An 18,219-nucleotide genomic window follows, 5' to 3' on the forward strand; every position below is an offset into this window, starting at 1 on the left:
TGGACCAGAAGACGTTAAGTATGTTGAGTAGTGGGTGGAATGGGTTAAGTGAGTGTTTGCAGAAATGCTGTTCGGGAAAGGAAAATGTGAGAGGACTGTTGGAAGGCCTGCATTTGTCCAACGTAGATGTGAAATTCAGAAGTGGTTAGCTGAATACCACAAAAAGAGCAGAAAAAATGAACAAAGGTTGAAGATGGAAAAGCCACAGAAAGACAGGCAGAGGATACTAGTATCTTCCTCGGCGTATGAAACTGTCGTGTGGCAGTCTGGCTGGTAGCCACTGAACACACCAAGCAGATTATTCTGTACCCTCAGCCTTCATCCGCTCTCCACCCTGCTCTGCAGAATTTCATTACTAAATCACAACCACTCCCCAGATTAGGGACTGCTAAATGCCAGCGGCATGTTGAATGCAGCAAGTTTTGCTTTTTTGCCGATCGGCAACATGTAACACCTTGGGAAAGAGACGTAACATTTTGAGGTTTGGCAGCAAATCACCCAACAGGAAACACTGTATAAAAACCTAACTTTAGATGGTGCCTTTCCATACACATATCACTTTTTCACTTACTGTTTCGATAACAGCAGATCCCAGTACACAAGGAATATCATGAGCTATAGATAACAATTCAATGGTTTTAATCTTTCCTGTCCTTAGTGTTCTGCTCTAATGTTTATTAAATTGCTGCTGTTGAAGCTGTCTTCCATATCCACTCTGCAAATCATGTGAACCTGGACCATTCTCACAGCAGCCAAGATAAGACCAGAAGATGCAGGAGCAGACTTAGGCCATTTAGCCCATCAACCATTCCATCTTGGCTGATTTATTATCCCTCCCAACCCCATCCTCCTGCCTTCTCCCTGTAACCTTGGTTACCCTAATGAATCAGAAACCTATCAACCTCCATTTTAAGTGACTTGGCCTCCACAGCCACCTGTGGCAACGAATTTTGCAGAGTCACCATCTGGCTAAATAGTTTCCTCCTCCTCTGGATGTGCTTCTGATCTGAGGTCGTGCTCTCTGGTCCTAGACACCCCACTATAGGAAACTTCGTCTCCACGCCCACTCTATCTAGACCTTTCAATAATCAATAGGTTTCATTGAGATCTCCCTTCATTCTTCTAAACTCCAGTGAGTAGTGGCCCAAAGTCATCAAACCCTCCTTGTACTTTAACCCTTTCATTCCCAGGATCATTCTCTTTTGGACCCTCTCCAATGCCAGCACATCTTTTCGTAGATAAGGAGCCTAAAACTGTTCACGATACTCCAAGTGCGGTCTGACAAATGCCTTATAAAGCCCTGGTATATATAACCTTGCACCCAATTGCCACAGTTTACCCCATTTTTTGAACATAACATTCATACACCTCTTGAATTTGCAAAGTACTGCACTGTGGCATTGATGAATGTGTCTCTCCTGCTTTCGAAGAAAGTACCTCTTGTGCGATACGAAACCACAGCCACAGTGAGGTGAATCTCGTCTGGATACATGTCAGGGGATGAGCTGATCGAGTAGTATCGAGGCTGTAGCAGGGGAAGCTGGGTAAGTAGCAACGTAGCTGGGACTTGCACTGAAGAAAACTCCTCCAGCACTTCCATGATGTTTGAGTTATTGTACCACTTCCATTCCTCATAATCCTGCAAGCCCTGTCAATGGAAGACATGCCCCTTATCAAACCTTCACTGCAGGTGGAGAGGGTTTCAAATTAAGATTATTGATCTAAAGTCATCACTGTACAGAAAATGATCAAAAAACTAAATTTGGTGGAGTTATGAGACAAAAGCAAAACTGCAATACAGTTTGTAAACAAGAGTAATAGCAGACACATTGCATTTACATCTTAGGACTATGCTGACTGCTAGTCAGCACTATGGCAGTGTATGACTCTTCGCACCAAAGTCTAATTTTATTAGGTGTGGATTAGCACGTTAGCATACTGGTTAGCACAACTCTTTACAGTACAGGCGACCTGGCTTCAATTACCAATGCTGCCGGTAAGGAGACTGTACGTTCTCCCTGAAACTGCATGGTTTCCTCCCAAGGTCCAAAGAGGTACTGGTTGGTAGGTTAATTGATCATTGTAAGTTGTCCCGGGATTAGGCTAGGATTAAATCGAGCGGCCAGAAAGGCCTGTTTCATGCTGATTCTTAATAAATAAATAAATAAATAAATTTTAAAGTGAAGGTAAAGAAATGAGAATGTAATCAAATTCTTCTGATCCAGCACAGCAACTCGGATCAGTACAGATGCATTGATCTAGATTACTCAGATGAAAGTAAAGAGAAGCCCCATGGCCAATTTTGAACATCATTCACTGTCACGTTATGCATGTATCTGCATAGGTAATCCCTTCAATTTATCTTTCAAAAGATAAATGGATTTTAGTTGCTTAAAAGTTAGGCACAATATTCAGGTTTTCTTGCCGGTGCAAATTTCATAGTACTTACGGGAAGACCAATGATCTATTGGTCATTACTGGGAGTTACCTCTAGATGCATTTTGATTGGTAGGGGCTAGATTTATGTGACGCAACAGATACACCAACTAGCAAAAGGCCCTCTCTCTCAGATTTTACAAAATCGACTTTAATGAATTCAAATTATAAAATTTAAAGGACTTACTTTACTGAGAACTTCAAGCCGCTTCTTCTGAAGGTCATCTTTTGCCAGGAGAGCAAACTGCTGCAGGAGGAGCGGGTTTGGGGGAGTTGTGATATCCAGATAATACTTAAAGACCTCGAAGATGGTGGAAGGTGGAATGCGAGTATCATCACACCAGTTACTAATAACACCTGTGTAGACAAAAGATTTTGTTCCTTCTGTTTCACAAGCCGCAAATGTGAATTTTCCACCCTCACAATGGATCCAGGATATAGAGTGGATAATTCTCTATTCTCAGCTTCATATGTAGAGGGAATCAGTTCAGAATTCCTGGAAGGATCAAGCCCATGGCTGTGACAAATACGAGGAGCATTGCTGCACTGGTAAACCCAATACCTTTTTCAGCTGTTGCTGCAGAACAGCTGGCTGGAAGCCTCACAGACTAATGGATGAGCAAGTAATTATGCTCTAAAATTCTACAGCTCCAGCGTCCTTGCTCCATTGCGATAAGCAAAGACCCCCAATCGGTGAAACATTCGCCCTCCCTCCAGAGGTTTGAAAAGAGTAACTCTCATTACAACTTCATTACAACCCATCTAGATCTGCTCTGAGATCTCAGCATGTGTCAGAGAAAGTGATTTAATGTACTCATGACCTTTTACAGCTGCGCAGTGGAGAACGTGCTGCATCACTGTGCGATATGGAAACTGCACTGTGGTGAACAGGAGGGCTCTATAACGAGTAATTACAACAGGCCAAGTGCATCACCAGCACCAAACTACCCACCATCAATGACGTAGATACAGAAAAGTGCCGGGGAAAAAAATGGCCAGCAGTATCATGAAGGATCCCACCCACCCTGCTTATGAACAGTTTGTTCCACTCCCATCAGGGCAGAGGCTACTTGGCATTCACACCAGGACCACTAGACACAAAAGCTGTTACTTCCCCCAAGCCATTGGGCTAATCAGCATCTTCACCCCCACCAATCCCCACCACCCATCACCTAGTATCACTTTATGTACGTACAATCAGTCTGTGTATATAACAGTTACTTTGCGTTGTGTTTTTAGGATTGCTTTTATTGTGTTTGTTTGTTGTTGTTTCATTTTGTGCTCTTTATGCCTACTGTATTATTTTATGCTGCATCGGATCTGGAGGATCAATCATTTCATTACTTTTTATACTTGTGCACTGAAGAATGACAATAAGCAAGCTTGAATCTTGCATTTGAAAAATAGCTTGTACTCACTTGGATTCTGAGCAATCTTTCAGGCCAATGAGATCATATCTAAGTTTTAAAGGAGGCATTTTAAGTGGCAGACAAAGGAATGTCCTTGGCCGTAGTCCCTGTACCACTTACGTATACCTAGCGCTTATACCACTACAATACAGGCATACACAGGGGTATCAGGCTCCCTCCCGTTTCCTCAGGAATATCTGCAGGAGGCCTGACTTTGGTTCCTACCAGCAGAATCTCCAAATGTACTTAACAAAACTCTGCTCCCCAGAGCATGTACCTGGGTTGGGATGGAAGAGCTGGAATTATCTTGGTCTAGCGCTCACTTTGATATATCTTGTGAGATCCTGAAATTGCCTGCTGTACTACTGGGGGGTTCTCATGCTTGGCAGAGACTACTGGAGAAATATCCTACCAAACTTGAAGCAACACCACGAGTAGGTCTCCTGTTTCCCATCTCCCCACCCTTCGGACCACAGGAGCTCTCTAACACTAGTAAAATGTAACCTGCATGGCAGAACCTATTAAAATTATAGGATGGCACAATTGGCATAACTAGATTAGCCAGTGCTTCACTGTTTTAATGATCTGGGTTCAGTCCTGACTTCCAGTGCTGGCTGAGAGTAGTTTGCACATTCTCTCTGTGTCCATCTGGGATTCTCTGGGTGTTCAATTTGCTTCCATGTCCTAATCTCATGTGGCTTTGGTAAGTTAGCTGGTCACTGTAAGTTGCCCTGAGGATGTAGCTGAGTGGTAGAATTTGTGGGGAGTGCTGGGAATGTGAAAACAATAAAATGGAATTAATATAAAATTAATATAAAAGGGTGGTTAATGGTCAGTTCAGATTCATTAGGCTAAAGGGACTGTTTCTGTGCTGGATGACTCCAATACTCTATCAGGGTGATGAAGAGATGCATACCCTAATGTTGCCCAAAATAATTTTCTAAGTCCAATTGCTCTTACAAACTCATATAATTTTGTCTGATATCTTCACAAAGTTTACGTCCAGACAAGCAGGAATTGTCCATTAAATCCCTGACGCGTGTTTCAGAAGTACCTAAAGCTGTAGTTTTCTCCTCCAAAAACTCAACCTTTATGACCTGATTTGCAGGAGGTGCATCTTCTAATCGGTTAATCAAGGCGTTGACCAGATCCTCATGGTTGCCGGGAAAAACACCAAGATGGTCACCAGGCTGGTAGTTTAATTCTGCCAGCTTGTCTGTGTGTATCTGTAGTAGTATTGTAGAACGGCTAAACAGAAAGACAGAGTAAAGTTTCAAACATCTGGATTTGAAAAAAAACACTTAACGTATATTCCTGTTTGCTCTTTATCATCTTTTCCAAAAGATAGTACCTTGACAGGATGCACAACTTCCTCATTACAACTTTGCTCAATACTACAATACTACTCGTCCATTTGTCCTTTCCTGGAGGTTATCCATGTTATGTTAAGTTTCTTTCCATGAATTCATTTGATGAATATGTCAACATTATTCTAAAGCAAGAAAGGCCACTTCAGCCTCTTGTAAATTAATCTATTTTATTTGAAGTAATGCACACAGTGCTTCAGTCTTTTCTGGTTAATCTCACTCAACTCTTCCAAACCGAGGGGTATCAAGAGCAAGAGGGGATAGGTTTGAAGTGAGAGGAAGAAGTTTTAAAGGAGATCTGAGGGACAGGTTTTTATACAAGAGTGCTGGATATCTTGAAAATGCTGCCAGACCAGGTGACGGAATCAGATAGAGTTAGCATATTTAAGAGGCATTTAGACAGGTTCTTAAATAGATGAGGCACGAGAGGTACAACTCTATTGTGGGCAAATCTAACTAGTATAGGTTGGTATAGATAGGGAGGGCCGCAAACGGTGGAGTGGAGGACTGGCTGAGTTGCTGACCGAGGGATCGGGTTGCTTACAGTTGATGTTTTTCTAGAGGATGGACATTTGGTTCAGGTGCTGGAGGGGGACTTGGCCCATGGATATTTATCCCTGAAAAGCCTTATGAATGGGGGTTAGTTTTGAAAGTTGGCTTGTTAAGGGAAGGTAGTGAGTGGGGAAGTGTGAGTAGGCAGGCTGGTGTGGAGCATGGTGCGCCTTCTGCTACACAGGAGGGAAAAGAAACCCAGCCTAGGACACACAAACTTCTGAGCATAGAGCAAGCTGCACCTTGCTTCAGAACATTGCTGTGATCCGTCCATCATATGCTGAACAGTACATCCTGTGGGCAGTGTATGACAAGTTGCTTATTCTCTGAGAATTTATGCCCCTGTAAGTTCTGCTAAACAGCCACCATTATTTCCAAGGATACAGTGAAAGGTGGGAAGAATTCCCAGTAGTGACTGAGCCCAGGCTAGAACTGGAACACTGCACAGCACATTTCCCACAACGTACAGACCTATTCAACTCTGCTGGGAAAATAGACCCTCCCTTTATCTTGGACAACTGGTGCATCTCGGCCATGACTTGCACTCTCATCCCACAAAACTGTGGATTCATATTCCACTTCTGGGCCTTAAGCTCTTGATCTAAGATAGCAAACAGAAAGTTGTGCATGCTGCATAGCTACAGTGCTTGGGAAAATAAGATGGAATCATAAACTAAATTCCCTCTTGGGTAACTGGGAATGGTGTTACAACAGTATTCTAGGAGTAAGGGGGAGGTACTCAGAAACACCCAGTCCAATTTCACCCATTAACATCACTGCATTAGATTATCTACTCATTAAATCACAGATGATTGTGGAAACATGAATGCAAAAATGCTGTCTATTGAAACAGTGACTTCCCTGTAACTAATGTACTTTCCTGGCTGTATCTTTAGTTAAGGAATACCGAGGATTTAAAAGATCCACATTAATGCAAACTCTTGTTTCCAGTTTATGAAAGCAATATGATCCCTTACTCTCAGTGAGAATAGCAAGGCAGCAATTACTTAATGCTTTAATTTGAAGGGCTGGATTCCATGTAATTATTTTTTTCCCTTCTGAAGTCACACCAACGAAGCAAAAGTGCAGTACCTGGATTTAGGACTTTGCAAGTTGCGTCGGGATAATAATCTTGCAGCCGAAACTTTCTTTTTGTGAATGCTATAGAGAGCTTTGCAGGAAGGGGGGAAAAATCAAGAGATTAATAACAATAATCAAAAGAATGCTTAAAAGTGTGCAAATTAATTTTATTAACATGTACCTTGTGTGAGGTCAGGTGCAGTGGCTTGGTAGGACAGACGAAACTTTGCCCTCTTCCAGCTGCGATCGTTACTGATTAAGGAGTTGTTAGCTTTTTCGATATTGACGTCATCCCCCACACAGAATACATCACACGCTGCCTGAAAACAGCATAGTTAATATTTTTGTATGTGCATTCATCTGCACAATGAGTTAGTTCACAGAATCTCAAGGAACTTGTATTTTTTGGGAGGATCAGTTACTTTTTGTGTTCAAACCCTCCTCTCTTTCTTCCTTTAAGATGCTCATCAGAGCTGTAATTTAGCTCTTGGTCAGATGCCCTAATCTCTTATGTTACCCCCACAAAAGGGGTTGAAGAAGCCATCTTTGTCAAACTGGAAAACACATCCCTGAACAGAGGGGGTGGGGTACAACACCACCTATCAGCTACTTACTACCTCCACAACAGTTCACACCTACATTCATGCAAAGATAAGACTAACGACCATTTCATTACCTCTATAACTCTTAACAATCCTCGTGTAATTGATATATCTTTAAACAACACAGAGTTCATAAGCCGGAAAACGATCCACTATGGATGAGAGCTGAAGAAGCCTTTCAGATGAGTGGCAAAATATCTTCGAGACAACACCACGAGTCCAGTTGCCTTGATTTATGACTGCTTGATATACAATGACCTGGATGACTGAGAAGCTTCATAGACATACCCACACATCTAGTTTCTGCTTAGTTTTGTTCCTGGGAAGCAGTCTGAGGCACCTCACATGACTAAAAGTATACCATTTTTCTTTAGTCAGTCAAGCAACGATATTGCAGGCATAACTTGAGTGCATTGCTGGATAGTTCTCAAATCTACAGCCACGGTATTGTTGCTACCACGTTTCATCTATTAACCACAGAGATGATGACAAATAATCTGACAGGTGTTAGGAGGACCACACTGCTGGCCGGGGGAGATACTGAAAACTACTGAACAAGGACGCACAGTGAAGGAAGGTTCCGTGATTGACACGTTTCAATGTGTTCATCGCCTGATGAGCTATTCAGGGTTAATTAATGGCGGTGCATTGGGATCTGACCATTTGAAGGCGGAACAGTCTGATAATCTGATAATTCAGGAATCAAATGGCCTTTAAGTTGAGGTAATACACACAAAATGCTGGTGGAACGCAGCAGGCCAGGCAGCATCTATAGGAAAGAAGTACAGTCGACGTTTCGGGCCGAGGCCCTTCATCAGGACTAACTGAAAAAGATAGTAAGAGATTTGAAAGTGGGAGGGGGAGATCCAAAATGATAGGAGAAGACAGGAGGGGAAGGGATGAAGCTAAGAGCTGGAAAGTTGATTAGCAAAAGGGATACACAACTGGAGAAGGGAGAGGGTCATGGGACAGGAAGCCTAGGGAGAGAGAAAGGGGGAGGGGAGCACCAGAGGGAGATGGAGAGCAGGCAAGGAGTGATTTGAGAGGGATAGAGAGAGAAACAAGAGAAAAGAAAAAAAGGGGAATAAATAAATAAGGGATGGGGTAAGAAGGGGAGGGGGGCATTAATGGAAGTTAGAGAAATCAATGTTTATGCCATCAGGTTGGAGGCTACCTAGACGGAATATAAGAAGTTGTTCCTTTAACCTGAGTGTGGCTTCATCTTGACAGTATAGGAGGCCATGGATAGACATATCAGAATGGGAATGGGACATGGAATTAAAATTTATGGCCACTAGGAGATCCTGCTTTCTCTGGCGGACAGAGCGAAAGGTGTTCAGCAAAACAGTCTCCCAATATATTGGTGCGTCGGGTCTCACCAATATATAGAAGGCCGTGTAATGGTAGGAATTTGAAGGGTTCAAAGAAAAATATACTTGGATAAAAGAGTGGATTTGTGACTATAAAACCTTGGTTTATGAGTTGTTAAGAGTTCAAGTTTATTGATGGCTATAAATGCACAAAAATGAGCTTTCTGCAGCATCAGCACAATAAACTTAAACTTAACATAAATGTTATAAAACTTACATAACAAATTAAACGGAAATAAACATAACAACTTTAGTGCACGAGCTAGAGGGTGAATGAGCAATTAAGTGTTACCAGAAAACAACAAATGTGCAAGAAGTGTAAGTGAAAACAAGTCCATATATGATTGTGAAGGACAACAGGATTGGAATTAGTTACAACAATGAAAGCCTTAAGAAGATAGAAACAAGAATCTGAGACTCTAGTAATGACAACCTGGAACAAATACCACGGGGGTGGGGGGGGGGGGGGTGGGATCTAAGTTTGGGACTCAAAAGATACAACAGTCCTGTTTTAGTGGGCCTGGCCAATTCATTTCACTCAAGTAGTATTTAAGTGCAAACTATGATTCTTGTGATTTCATAGAAAGGATATGGTGGAAGAGTAAAGCAAATTCATAATTATTAGAAGCCTGTGCTGGCAAATGTGCCTAAGTAACACAAGTGCTAGTAAAAATTAAATTGTCCTAAATCTTGGTTTTAGAGTCCATTTGTTCAATACTTCAATTGATACCTTACGCAAAGATTCCCAAACTGGGGGTCCACGGACCCTTTGTTTAATGGTATTGGTCCATGGCAAAAAAAAGTTTACCCCTGTTATAGAAATAGTGTCAACCATCGTCACAGCATCCAAATGTCACTCCCTTATCAGAACTTCACAAGGACATGATTGTGAAGTGTATTTTTTCTCCTTTTCACTGTGATCAGCACCTAGCACTTTTCCACTCCCAGGTATGATTATGGCTAAAACTGAAACTACTGAAGAGATTTAGGTAATCATGAAAATATCCCCCAATCAACCACATGCTTACACTCCATTTCTTCATTCACTGAATCTTTTGTTCAGGCATTTAGCAACCTGCAGAATGGAATAAATAATTCAATTAGTAACTAGTCCTTATTGTTTATTTCAGGACTGGCCAGTTTTTACACAAGATGTGCTACCCTCTCCTGGTGGCTACAAGACCAACTGAATCATTTGGACTCCCTCGGTCTCCAGGTAGTCCTATTGTTCTCTCCAACCCTCCTCCTCCCTGCAACTTAAAACATGCTTGTTTTCCTTATTTTTCGGTTCTACTGAGGGGCATTGACATATTTTCACCTTGTTTCTCTCTCCACATATGCAACCTCACCTGCTGAGTGTCCCAGCATTTACAGCTTTCAGTCTTATAATTCACACTACCTTCCAGTATTCTTGTTACTTTTATCTGCTCCACTAACTTATTTCAATGTTCCTCCATAGGTTCCTAATGTTCTCCTAATGTGTTGGCAAACACGAGAGATTCTGCAGATGCAGGAAATCTTGAGCAATGCCCACAGAATGCTGTGGAAGGCATCTATGGAGGGGGATAAACAGTTGATGTTTTAGGGCAAGATCTTTCATCAGGACTGGAAAGGAAGGGGGTGGGAGGAAGAATCCAGAATAAAAGATGTGGTGGAGGGGAAGGAGTACAAGCTGGCAGGTGATTGGTGAAACCAGGTGAGGGGGAAGGTAGGTGGGTGGGAGAGGGGGTAGATGTAAAAGAAGCAGGGAGGTGATAGGTAGAACAGGTAAAGGGCTGGAGAAGAAGGAATCTGAAAGGAGAGGACAGTATCATTGGAAGAAAGGGAAGGAGTAGGGGCACCAGAGGGAGGTGATGGGCAGGTGGGACGAGGGGGAAGAAGAGAACCAAAACAGGGAATGGAAAAAGGTGGGGAGAAATTCCAGCAGGCCATGGAAGAAAGGAACTGGGAGGAACATCAGAGGAGATGATCAGCAGGTGAGGAAAAGAGTAGAGAAGGGAACCAGAATGGAGAAAATGAGGCGTTGCTCCTCCAACATGAGCGTGGCCTCATCATGGCAGTAAAGGAGGTCACATGTCAGAATGGGATTGACAAGTTGAATTGAAATGTTTGGCCACTGGGAAATCCCACCTTTTGGACCTCATATTCCATCTGTGTAGCCTCCAAATTGATGGCATGAACATCGATTTCTCATCTCCCTCTGATGTTCCCCATAGCTCCTTTCTTCCATGGCCTACTGACCTCCCCCATCAAATTCCTTCTTCAGCCCTTTTCCTCTTCCACCTATCACCTCCCAGCTTCTCACTTCATCATCCCCTTCCCCACCCACCCATCTTCCTCCTCTTACCTGCCAGTTTTTTACTTCCACCATTCCCCCTTTTAGCTTGTACTCCTTCCCCTCCACCCACCTTCTTAATCTGGCTTCTTTCTTTCCAGCCCTGATGAAGAGTCTCAGCCTGAAGCAATGACTGTTCATTCACCTCCATAGATGCTGCCTGACTTGCTGAGTTTCTCCAGAACTTTGTGTGTGTGCCACATACTGGTGATATTTTGACAGAAACATTTGAATTCTTCATAATTAAATATGAAAGAGATACAGTTTTGGTCCAATGACAAATTACTGCAGATGTTGGAGATCTGAAATAAAAATAGTAAATATGGAAATACTTAGAAGTCCTTCAGCATCTGTGGAAGCAGAAACAGGGTTAAATACTTCAGGTCAATGACCTTTCATCAGAAGTGATCACCTCAGTATAGGAAGGATGTAGAGGCTTTGGAAAGGATGCTGCCTGGATTACAGAGGATGTATTACAAGCAGAGGTTGGTCAAATTTGGATTGTTTTCTCTGGAGTGATGGGTGCTGAGGAAGACCCAGTAGAAGTTTATAAGACTATGAGAGGCATAGATAGAGTAGACAGCCATTATCTTTTAACAGAAGTCATGCATTTAAGTTGAGAGGGGGTAAGATCAAAGGAAACAATCAGGGCGTTTTTTTGCACTGAAAATGGATGCCTGGAATGTCTTACCAGGGTTGCAGTGAGGCAAATATGGTTGAGGTATTTAAGGTAGGCATGAGAATGTGCAGAAAATGGAGGGATATGGACATTGTGTTGGCAGCAAGGATTAGCTTAGTTAGGCATAAAATTAACAGTATAATTGGTTTGAAATTCTGATCCAAAGGGCCTGTATTTGTGAAATATTGTTCTATGTTTGATAGGTAAATTTAATTTTGGCTGATGCTGTAAAAGAAGTCATTTCAACTTAGCTGGGAATCATACATTTTCCCCGCATTTTCATTTACTTTGAAATCTGATATTTCAACTGAATTAATACTGTACATCTCGTTCAAAATTAGGTTCAGTGAATGAGGTGTTGCAACCACAGCTTTAGCTTTAAAGTATAATTAGTTATGTGGTAATGATAATAACCTTGAAGACTCTCTTAGCCCATGTCCTGAATGACTCCTCTTGTCCACAGAGTTCATCCCCCTCACCCATCCTCATAATTCGCTCTCCTCCAAGTTCTTCAAGTAAGGTGTCAACAGCTCGAGCAAAAGCACAGAAATGGGGATAAACTCGAGAGCCGAGACCAAAGACAGAAAATCTGCAAAACAGTACATTCAAACTTAGTATTTCATATAGGAACATCCTCGTTCATCTTCCTTCTACAATTGAATGATAAAAGATACTAAACAATAACCTTTGTAACTAGCTTGAGAATCTTTGATAAATACATTCCCAGTGCAACATGCACAAAGACAGGCAGCATCTTTGGAGGAAAATAGACAGTCAATGTTTTGGGTAGGACAGATGGAGGATCAGCCCGGAATGTCAACTGTCCATTCACCTCCATAGATGATACCTGATCTGCTGAGTTCTTCCAACATTTTGTGTACGTTGCTCTGGATCTCCAGCAACTGCAGAATCTCTTGGCCCTAAAATACATTCCCAATAGTTCTTACAAATTAGGTTGACAATCTATTTGACATTAACTCCATAATTAACACTATGGAATTAACTTTCCATTGTTCCATTTCGATTACATGGATTAAGGGTCTTCAAGTCAATTGTTGGACATTGCATTTTAGCATATTTTAGAAGAATGAGTGGGGATCTCATTGAAACATATTGAATATTGAAAGTGGATGTGGAAAGGATGTTTCCTATAGCGGGGAGTCTCAATGCAGAGGGCACACCTTCCGAATCTGGAATTCATTGCCACAGACAGCTGTGGAGACCAAGACATTGGGAATATTTAAAGTGGAGTTGACAGGTTCTTGATTAGTAAAGGTGTCAAAGGTTAGAAGAAGAAGGCAGGAGAAGAGGTTGAGGGATAATATATTCATCAAGATAGAATGATACAGCAGACTTACTTGGTCAAGTGTCCTAATTCTGCTCCCACAATAGGCATTATGGTTTAATATATACAGAACAAAAGCTCAAGAGTGGTAAATTCAATAAGTTCAGCAGTAATCATCTATGCTTTTGCCAGTAGCAGCTCAGCTCCAGTGGCTGGGTTTGTGTCACTATTTAAGATGACCTTCTGTAGCACTAGAATGAATTAGCTTATTTTACTGGAATCATTCCCAAATATAATGTGAAATGAAGCTGAGCAAAGAAATCCCTCTTCCCCTCAGTTCTAAATGAGCATCTCCCAATCTCCATCGTGAAGCTTCAGCTCCTAGTTCTAGATTACTAATGTTAATGCAATCTCTCAGCACCTAACTTGTAAAGACCCCTTGGTATGTGTATCAAGTAGATCACCTCTCTCTTTCTCTTCTGAAGTTCAGCCTGCTCTATCTTTCCTCATATCAACCATGTCATGCCAAGAAGCAACTTGAAATAATCTACAATGTAACTTTAGAAATATTATTGAGAAAGTACATACCTAACATTGGCCAATTGGCCAGTACTCTCAAAGTTGTCTCTGCTTTCTGCTTCATCACTTGAAGATTTCCGAGCATCTGACACTGAGGATACACTGTTGAAACGAACTTTATAACTCCTGGAGAGAGGGGTGACACAATAGACATAGAGTCAAAGAGAATCACCATAGAGAAACTGACCCTTTAACCCTTCTACTCTATGCAAAACTATTATTCAACCTTGTCCCATCAACCCTCACCTGGACTAGAACTCTATCTACCCATCCCATCCATGTATTCATCAAAAATTTCCCTAAAATTGTGCTGAAAGGATAGGCAGGAAGGCAGACGGGGTGGCATTGCACTGTTGGTAAAAAATGAAATCAAATCATTAGAAAGAGGTGACATAGGGTCAGATGGTGTTGAATCATTGTGGATAGAGATAAGGAACTGCAAGGGTAAAAAGACCAAGACCTGCAAGGGGAGTTGTATACAAACCCCCAAACAGCAGTAAGGATATGGTCTCCAATTGAAATGGAAAATATAAAACTCATGTCAAAAAGACAATGTTACAATAGTCACAGGGAACTTCAACATGCAGGTGGATAGGGAAAATCATGTTGGTGCTGGATTACAGAAGGGAGAATTTCTAGAGTGCTTACGAGATGGCTTTTTAGAGGAGCTTATGGTTGAGTCCATTGAGGGATCAGCTATTCTGGAATGGGTGCAATTAAAAAGAATTGATTAGAGTGCTTCAGGTAAAATAACCCTGAGGGGAAAGTGAATATAATATGGTCGAATTCACCCTGAAATCTGAGAGGAAGCTGAAGTCATCTGTATCAGTATCACAGTGCAGTAAAGAGAATTACAGAGGCATGAGAGAGAAGTTAACCAGAATTGATTGGAAAAGAACATTAGCAGGGATGATGGCAGAGCAGCAATGACTGGAATTTCTGGAAGCAATTTGGAAGGCACAGGATATATACAGGCCAAAGGAGAAGAAGTATTCTAAAGACAAGATGACACAACTGTGGCTAACAAGAGAAGTCAAAGCCGACATAAAAGCCAAAGAGAGGGCATAGAATAGAGCAAAAATTAGTGGGAAGTTAGAGGATTGGGAAGCTTTTAAAACCCAACAGAAGACAACTAAAAACAGTCATTATGAAGGTAAAGATACAATATGAAGCAAACTAGTCAATAACATTAAAGAGGATACCGAAAGTTTCTTCAGATACATAAAGTGTAAAAGAGAAGTGAGAGTGGATATCAGAATACTGTACTGGAAAATGGAGGGGTGGTAATGGGGGACAAGAAAATGGTGAACAAACTTAGTAAGTATTTTACATCAGTCTTCACTGTGGAAGAAACTAGCAATGTGGTAGAATTTCTAGGTGTCAGGGATCATGAGGCGTGTGAAGTTACCATTACTAGAGAGAAGGTTATTGGGAAACTGAAAGGTCTGAAGGTAGATAAGTCACCTGAACCAGATGGTCTACACCCTAGAGTTCTGAAAGAGGTCACTGAAGAGATTGTAGAGGCATTAGTAATGATCTTTCTAGAATCACTCGATTCTGGAATGGTCCCAGAAGACTGGAAAATTGCAAATGCCACTTCACTCTTCAAGAAGAGAGATAGTTAGAAGAGATGAGACTACAGGCCAGTTAGTCTAACCTCAGTGGCTGGGAAGATATTGGAGTCGATTATGAAGGTTGAGGCCTCTGGGTACTTGGAGGCACAGGATAAAATAGGCTGTGGCCAGCATGGTTTCCTCAAGGAAAATCTTGCCTGACAAGTCTGTTGGAAATCTTTGAAAAAGTAACAAGCAGGATAGACAAAGGATAATTGGTTGATGTTGTGTACTTGAATTTTTAGAAGGTCTTTGAAAAGGAGCCACACATGAAACTGCTTAACAAGCTACGAGCCCATGGTATTACAGGAAAGATTCCAGCATAGATAAAGCAGTGGCTGATCGGCAGGAGGCAGAGAGTGGGAATAAATGGAGCCTTTTCTGGCTGGCTGCTGATGACTAGTGGTGTTCCACAGGGTCTGTGTTGGGACTGATCATTTTTATGTTATATGTCAATGATTTGGATGATGGAATTAATTGCTTTGTTGCAAAGTTTGCAGATGATATGAAGGTAAGTGGAGGGGCAGGTAGTTTTGAGGAAGTAGAGAGGCCACAGAAGGTCTTGACAGATTAGGAGAATGGCAGATGGAATAGTGTTGGGAAGTGTATGGTCATGCACTTTGGTCAAAGAAATGAAAGGGGCATGGACTAGAATGGCCGAGATGACCTGTTTCTGTGCTGTAACTGTTATATGGGTGACTATTTTCAAAATAGAGAGAAAATACAAAAAAAAACTGAGGTGCAAAGAGACTTGGGAGTCTTTGTGTAGGAGACCCTAAAGTTCATTTGTAGATTGAGTCTGTGGTGAGGAAGGCAAATACAATGTTAGTATTCTTTTCAAGAGGGCTGGAATATAAAAGTTACAATGTAATGTTGAAACTTTATAAAGCACTGCTGAGGCCTCATTTTGGAGTATTGTGAGCAGTTTTGGGCCCCTTATCTTAGAAAGGACGTGCTGAAACTGGAGAGGGTTCAAAGAAGCTTTACAAAAATGATTCCAGAATTGAATGGCCTGTCATACGAAGAGTGGTTTGATTACTCTGGGCCTGCATTCACTAGAATTCAGAAGAATGAGGGGTGACCTCATTAAAACTTATTGAACTGTGAAAGGCCTTGACTGAGTGGATGTGGAGAAGGTGGTTCCAATGGTGGAAGAGTCTAAGACCGGAGGATACAGCCTCAGGATAGAGGGACGTCCTCTTAGAACAGAGATGAGAAGGGATTTCTTTAGCTAGAGAGTGATGAATCTGTTGCCACGGGCAGCCGTAGAGGACAAGTCTTTCTGTATATTTAAGGCCAGAGGTTGATAGGTTCTTTATTGGTCAGTGCATGAAGGGATACAGGGAGAAGGCAGGAGATTGTGGCTGAGAGGAAAATTGAATCAGCCATGATGAAATGTCCTAATTCTCCTCCTATATACTATGGTCTTATAAACGTTGAAATCAAACCTGCATTCATCCCTTCCGTTGGCAGCTTTTTCCACAGTCATATCACCCTCTGAGAGAAGAAGATCTGCTTCAGACTCCCCTTAAAATTCCTCCTTTCACCTTTAACCTAAGACCTCTAGTTCTAGTCTCTCTCAACTTCAGAGGAAACACCCTGCTTGCATTTAGGCCCCTCAAAATCTTATTTATCTCTATCAAATCTTTCCTCATTCTCCTATGCTTGGGGGAATAAAGTCTTAACCTACCCAACCTTTCCCTAAAACTCATATCCTCAAGTCCTGGCAACATCCTTATAAATTTTCAATCTCTTTGATATCCTTCCTGTAGGTTGGTGACCAGATATGCAGACAATACTCCAAATTAAGCTCTCCAATGTCTTATAAAAACTTCAGCATAACATCTTTAATGTTACAGGAACTGACTCACTAATGCCACAGTACTGTAGTTACGTTTTCAGTTCACAGGCAATAAGTTGCCTCGGGTAGGTTACAATTTAAAAATAGAATTAGCAGTAATGGTGTTTCAATCTCACTCACTGTCCTTCTGCTGATTTTGAGTTAGAGTGTCTCATTTCCATCAGTGCAGAACCAAATTTCTAGAAGAAATAAGATGGAAGAGTTAATTTATATCAGGAATAAACATTCGGCATACCAGATTTTTTTTCTCTGGATACAATGCATGAAGTTAGTTGCCCTATCTTGTCACCTACAGTCCACAGTTCTTCAGAAGAGAACCGTCTACAGTTTTTCAAATTTACAAAATGGACTAAGCTGTTTCTTGAAGTTCATCACTAGGCACTCTGCGTGCTCTTTTTATATTTGAGAATCTTTAGTAAAGGAGAAAGGGAAGAATTCTTCAAACTGTAATGTCCTGCTCTGCCCCCTCTTAATCTTAGATTAATCATTGAGATTACTCCCATTTTTTTTTAAAACTCCAGTGAATACAGGTCAAACTTGTTTAGCTGCCTCTTATAGGACACCCATGGAATTAGCCAGATTAATCTGTTTGGAATGCTTTCAATGTCAGTATGTTCTGTTTTATGTCTGTAGCATTCTAGATACGGCTACCACAAATACCCTGTGAAAGTGCAAGAAAACTGATTAGGAATGAAGTATCTATTTCCTTTGCTAGATGACAACTCATAAGATTTTGTCTAAGGAGAGAGCAGTGGGATACTACTTGTCAATGCCTGCATGTGAGCAGCCCTGCAAGAAGCTATGTCAAAAAGAAATGGCTCAGGGTGTCCAGATACAAGTGCTTCACTGGCCTGGTGATTTCTAGGTGAACCGCTCTTTTATTTGTTCACTTTTCAGGACCTAGCCTTTCTTGGCAAAGCCAGCATTTGTTGCACAAATATAATTGCAATGAACCGAATAGCTTGCTGGCCATTTTATGAGTCAACCACGAGGGGTTGGGGCTAGAGTTACCTATAAACCAGATCACGCAAGGATGGATGCGACCCTTTAC

At 41.6% G+C, this 18,219-nt stretch overlaps 1 protein-coding gene across 4 annotated transcripts in view; it reads right to left on the reverse strand.

Annotated features, from left to right (window-relative positions):
- Positions 1–18,219, reverse strand: part of nos1 (nitric oxide synthase 1 (neuronal)) — a 95,577-nt gene that overhangs the window by 16,572 nt on the left and 60,786 nt on the right. For all 4 annotated transcript variants that reach the window (XM_073065457.1, XM_073065459.1, XM_073065458.1 and 1 more), the window contains exons 15-22: positions 17,289–17,347; positions 13,704–13,820; positions 12,245–12,419; positions 7,026–7,164; positions 6,857–6,935; positions 4,900–5,093; positions 2,624–2,793; positions 1,438–1,648 (exon numbers count right to left, since the gene is read on the reverse strand). In XM_073065457.1, the coding sequence (XP_072921558.1) occupies positions 1,438–1,648; positions 2,624–2,793; positions 4,900–5,093; positions 6,857–6,935; positions 7,026–7,164; positions 12,245–12,419; positions 13,704–13,820; positions 17,289–17,347 (1,144 nt within the window). The remainder of the gene's footprint in view (positions 1–1,437; positions 1,649–2,623; positions 2,794–4,899; positions 5,094–6,856; positions 6,936–7,025; positions 7,165–12,244; positions 12,420–13,703; positions 13,821–17,288; positions 17,348–18,219) is intronic.

Source organism: Hemitrygon akajei, chromosome 14 (assembly GCF_048418815.1).
Source record: "Hemitrygon akajei chromosome 14, sHemAka1.3, whole genome shotgun sequence".
Lineage (NCBI taxonomy): Eukaryota > Metazoa > Chordata > Chondrichthyes > Myliobatiformes > Dasyatidae > Hemitrygon > Hemitrygon akajei.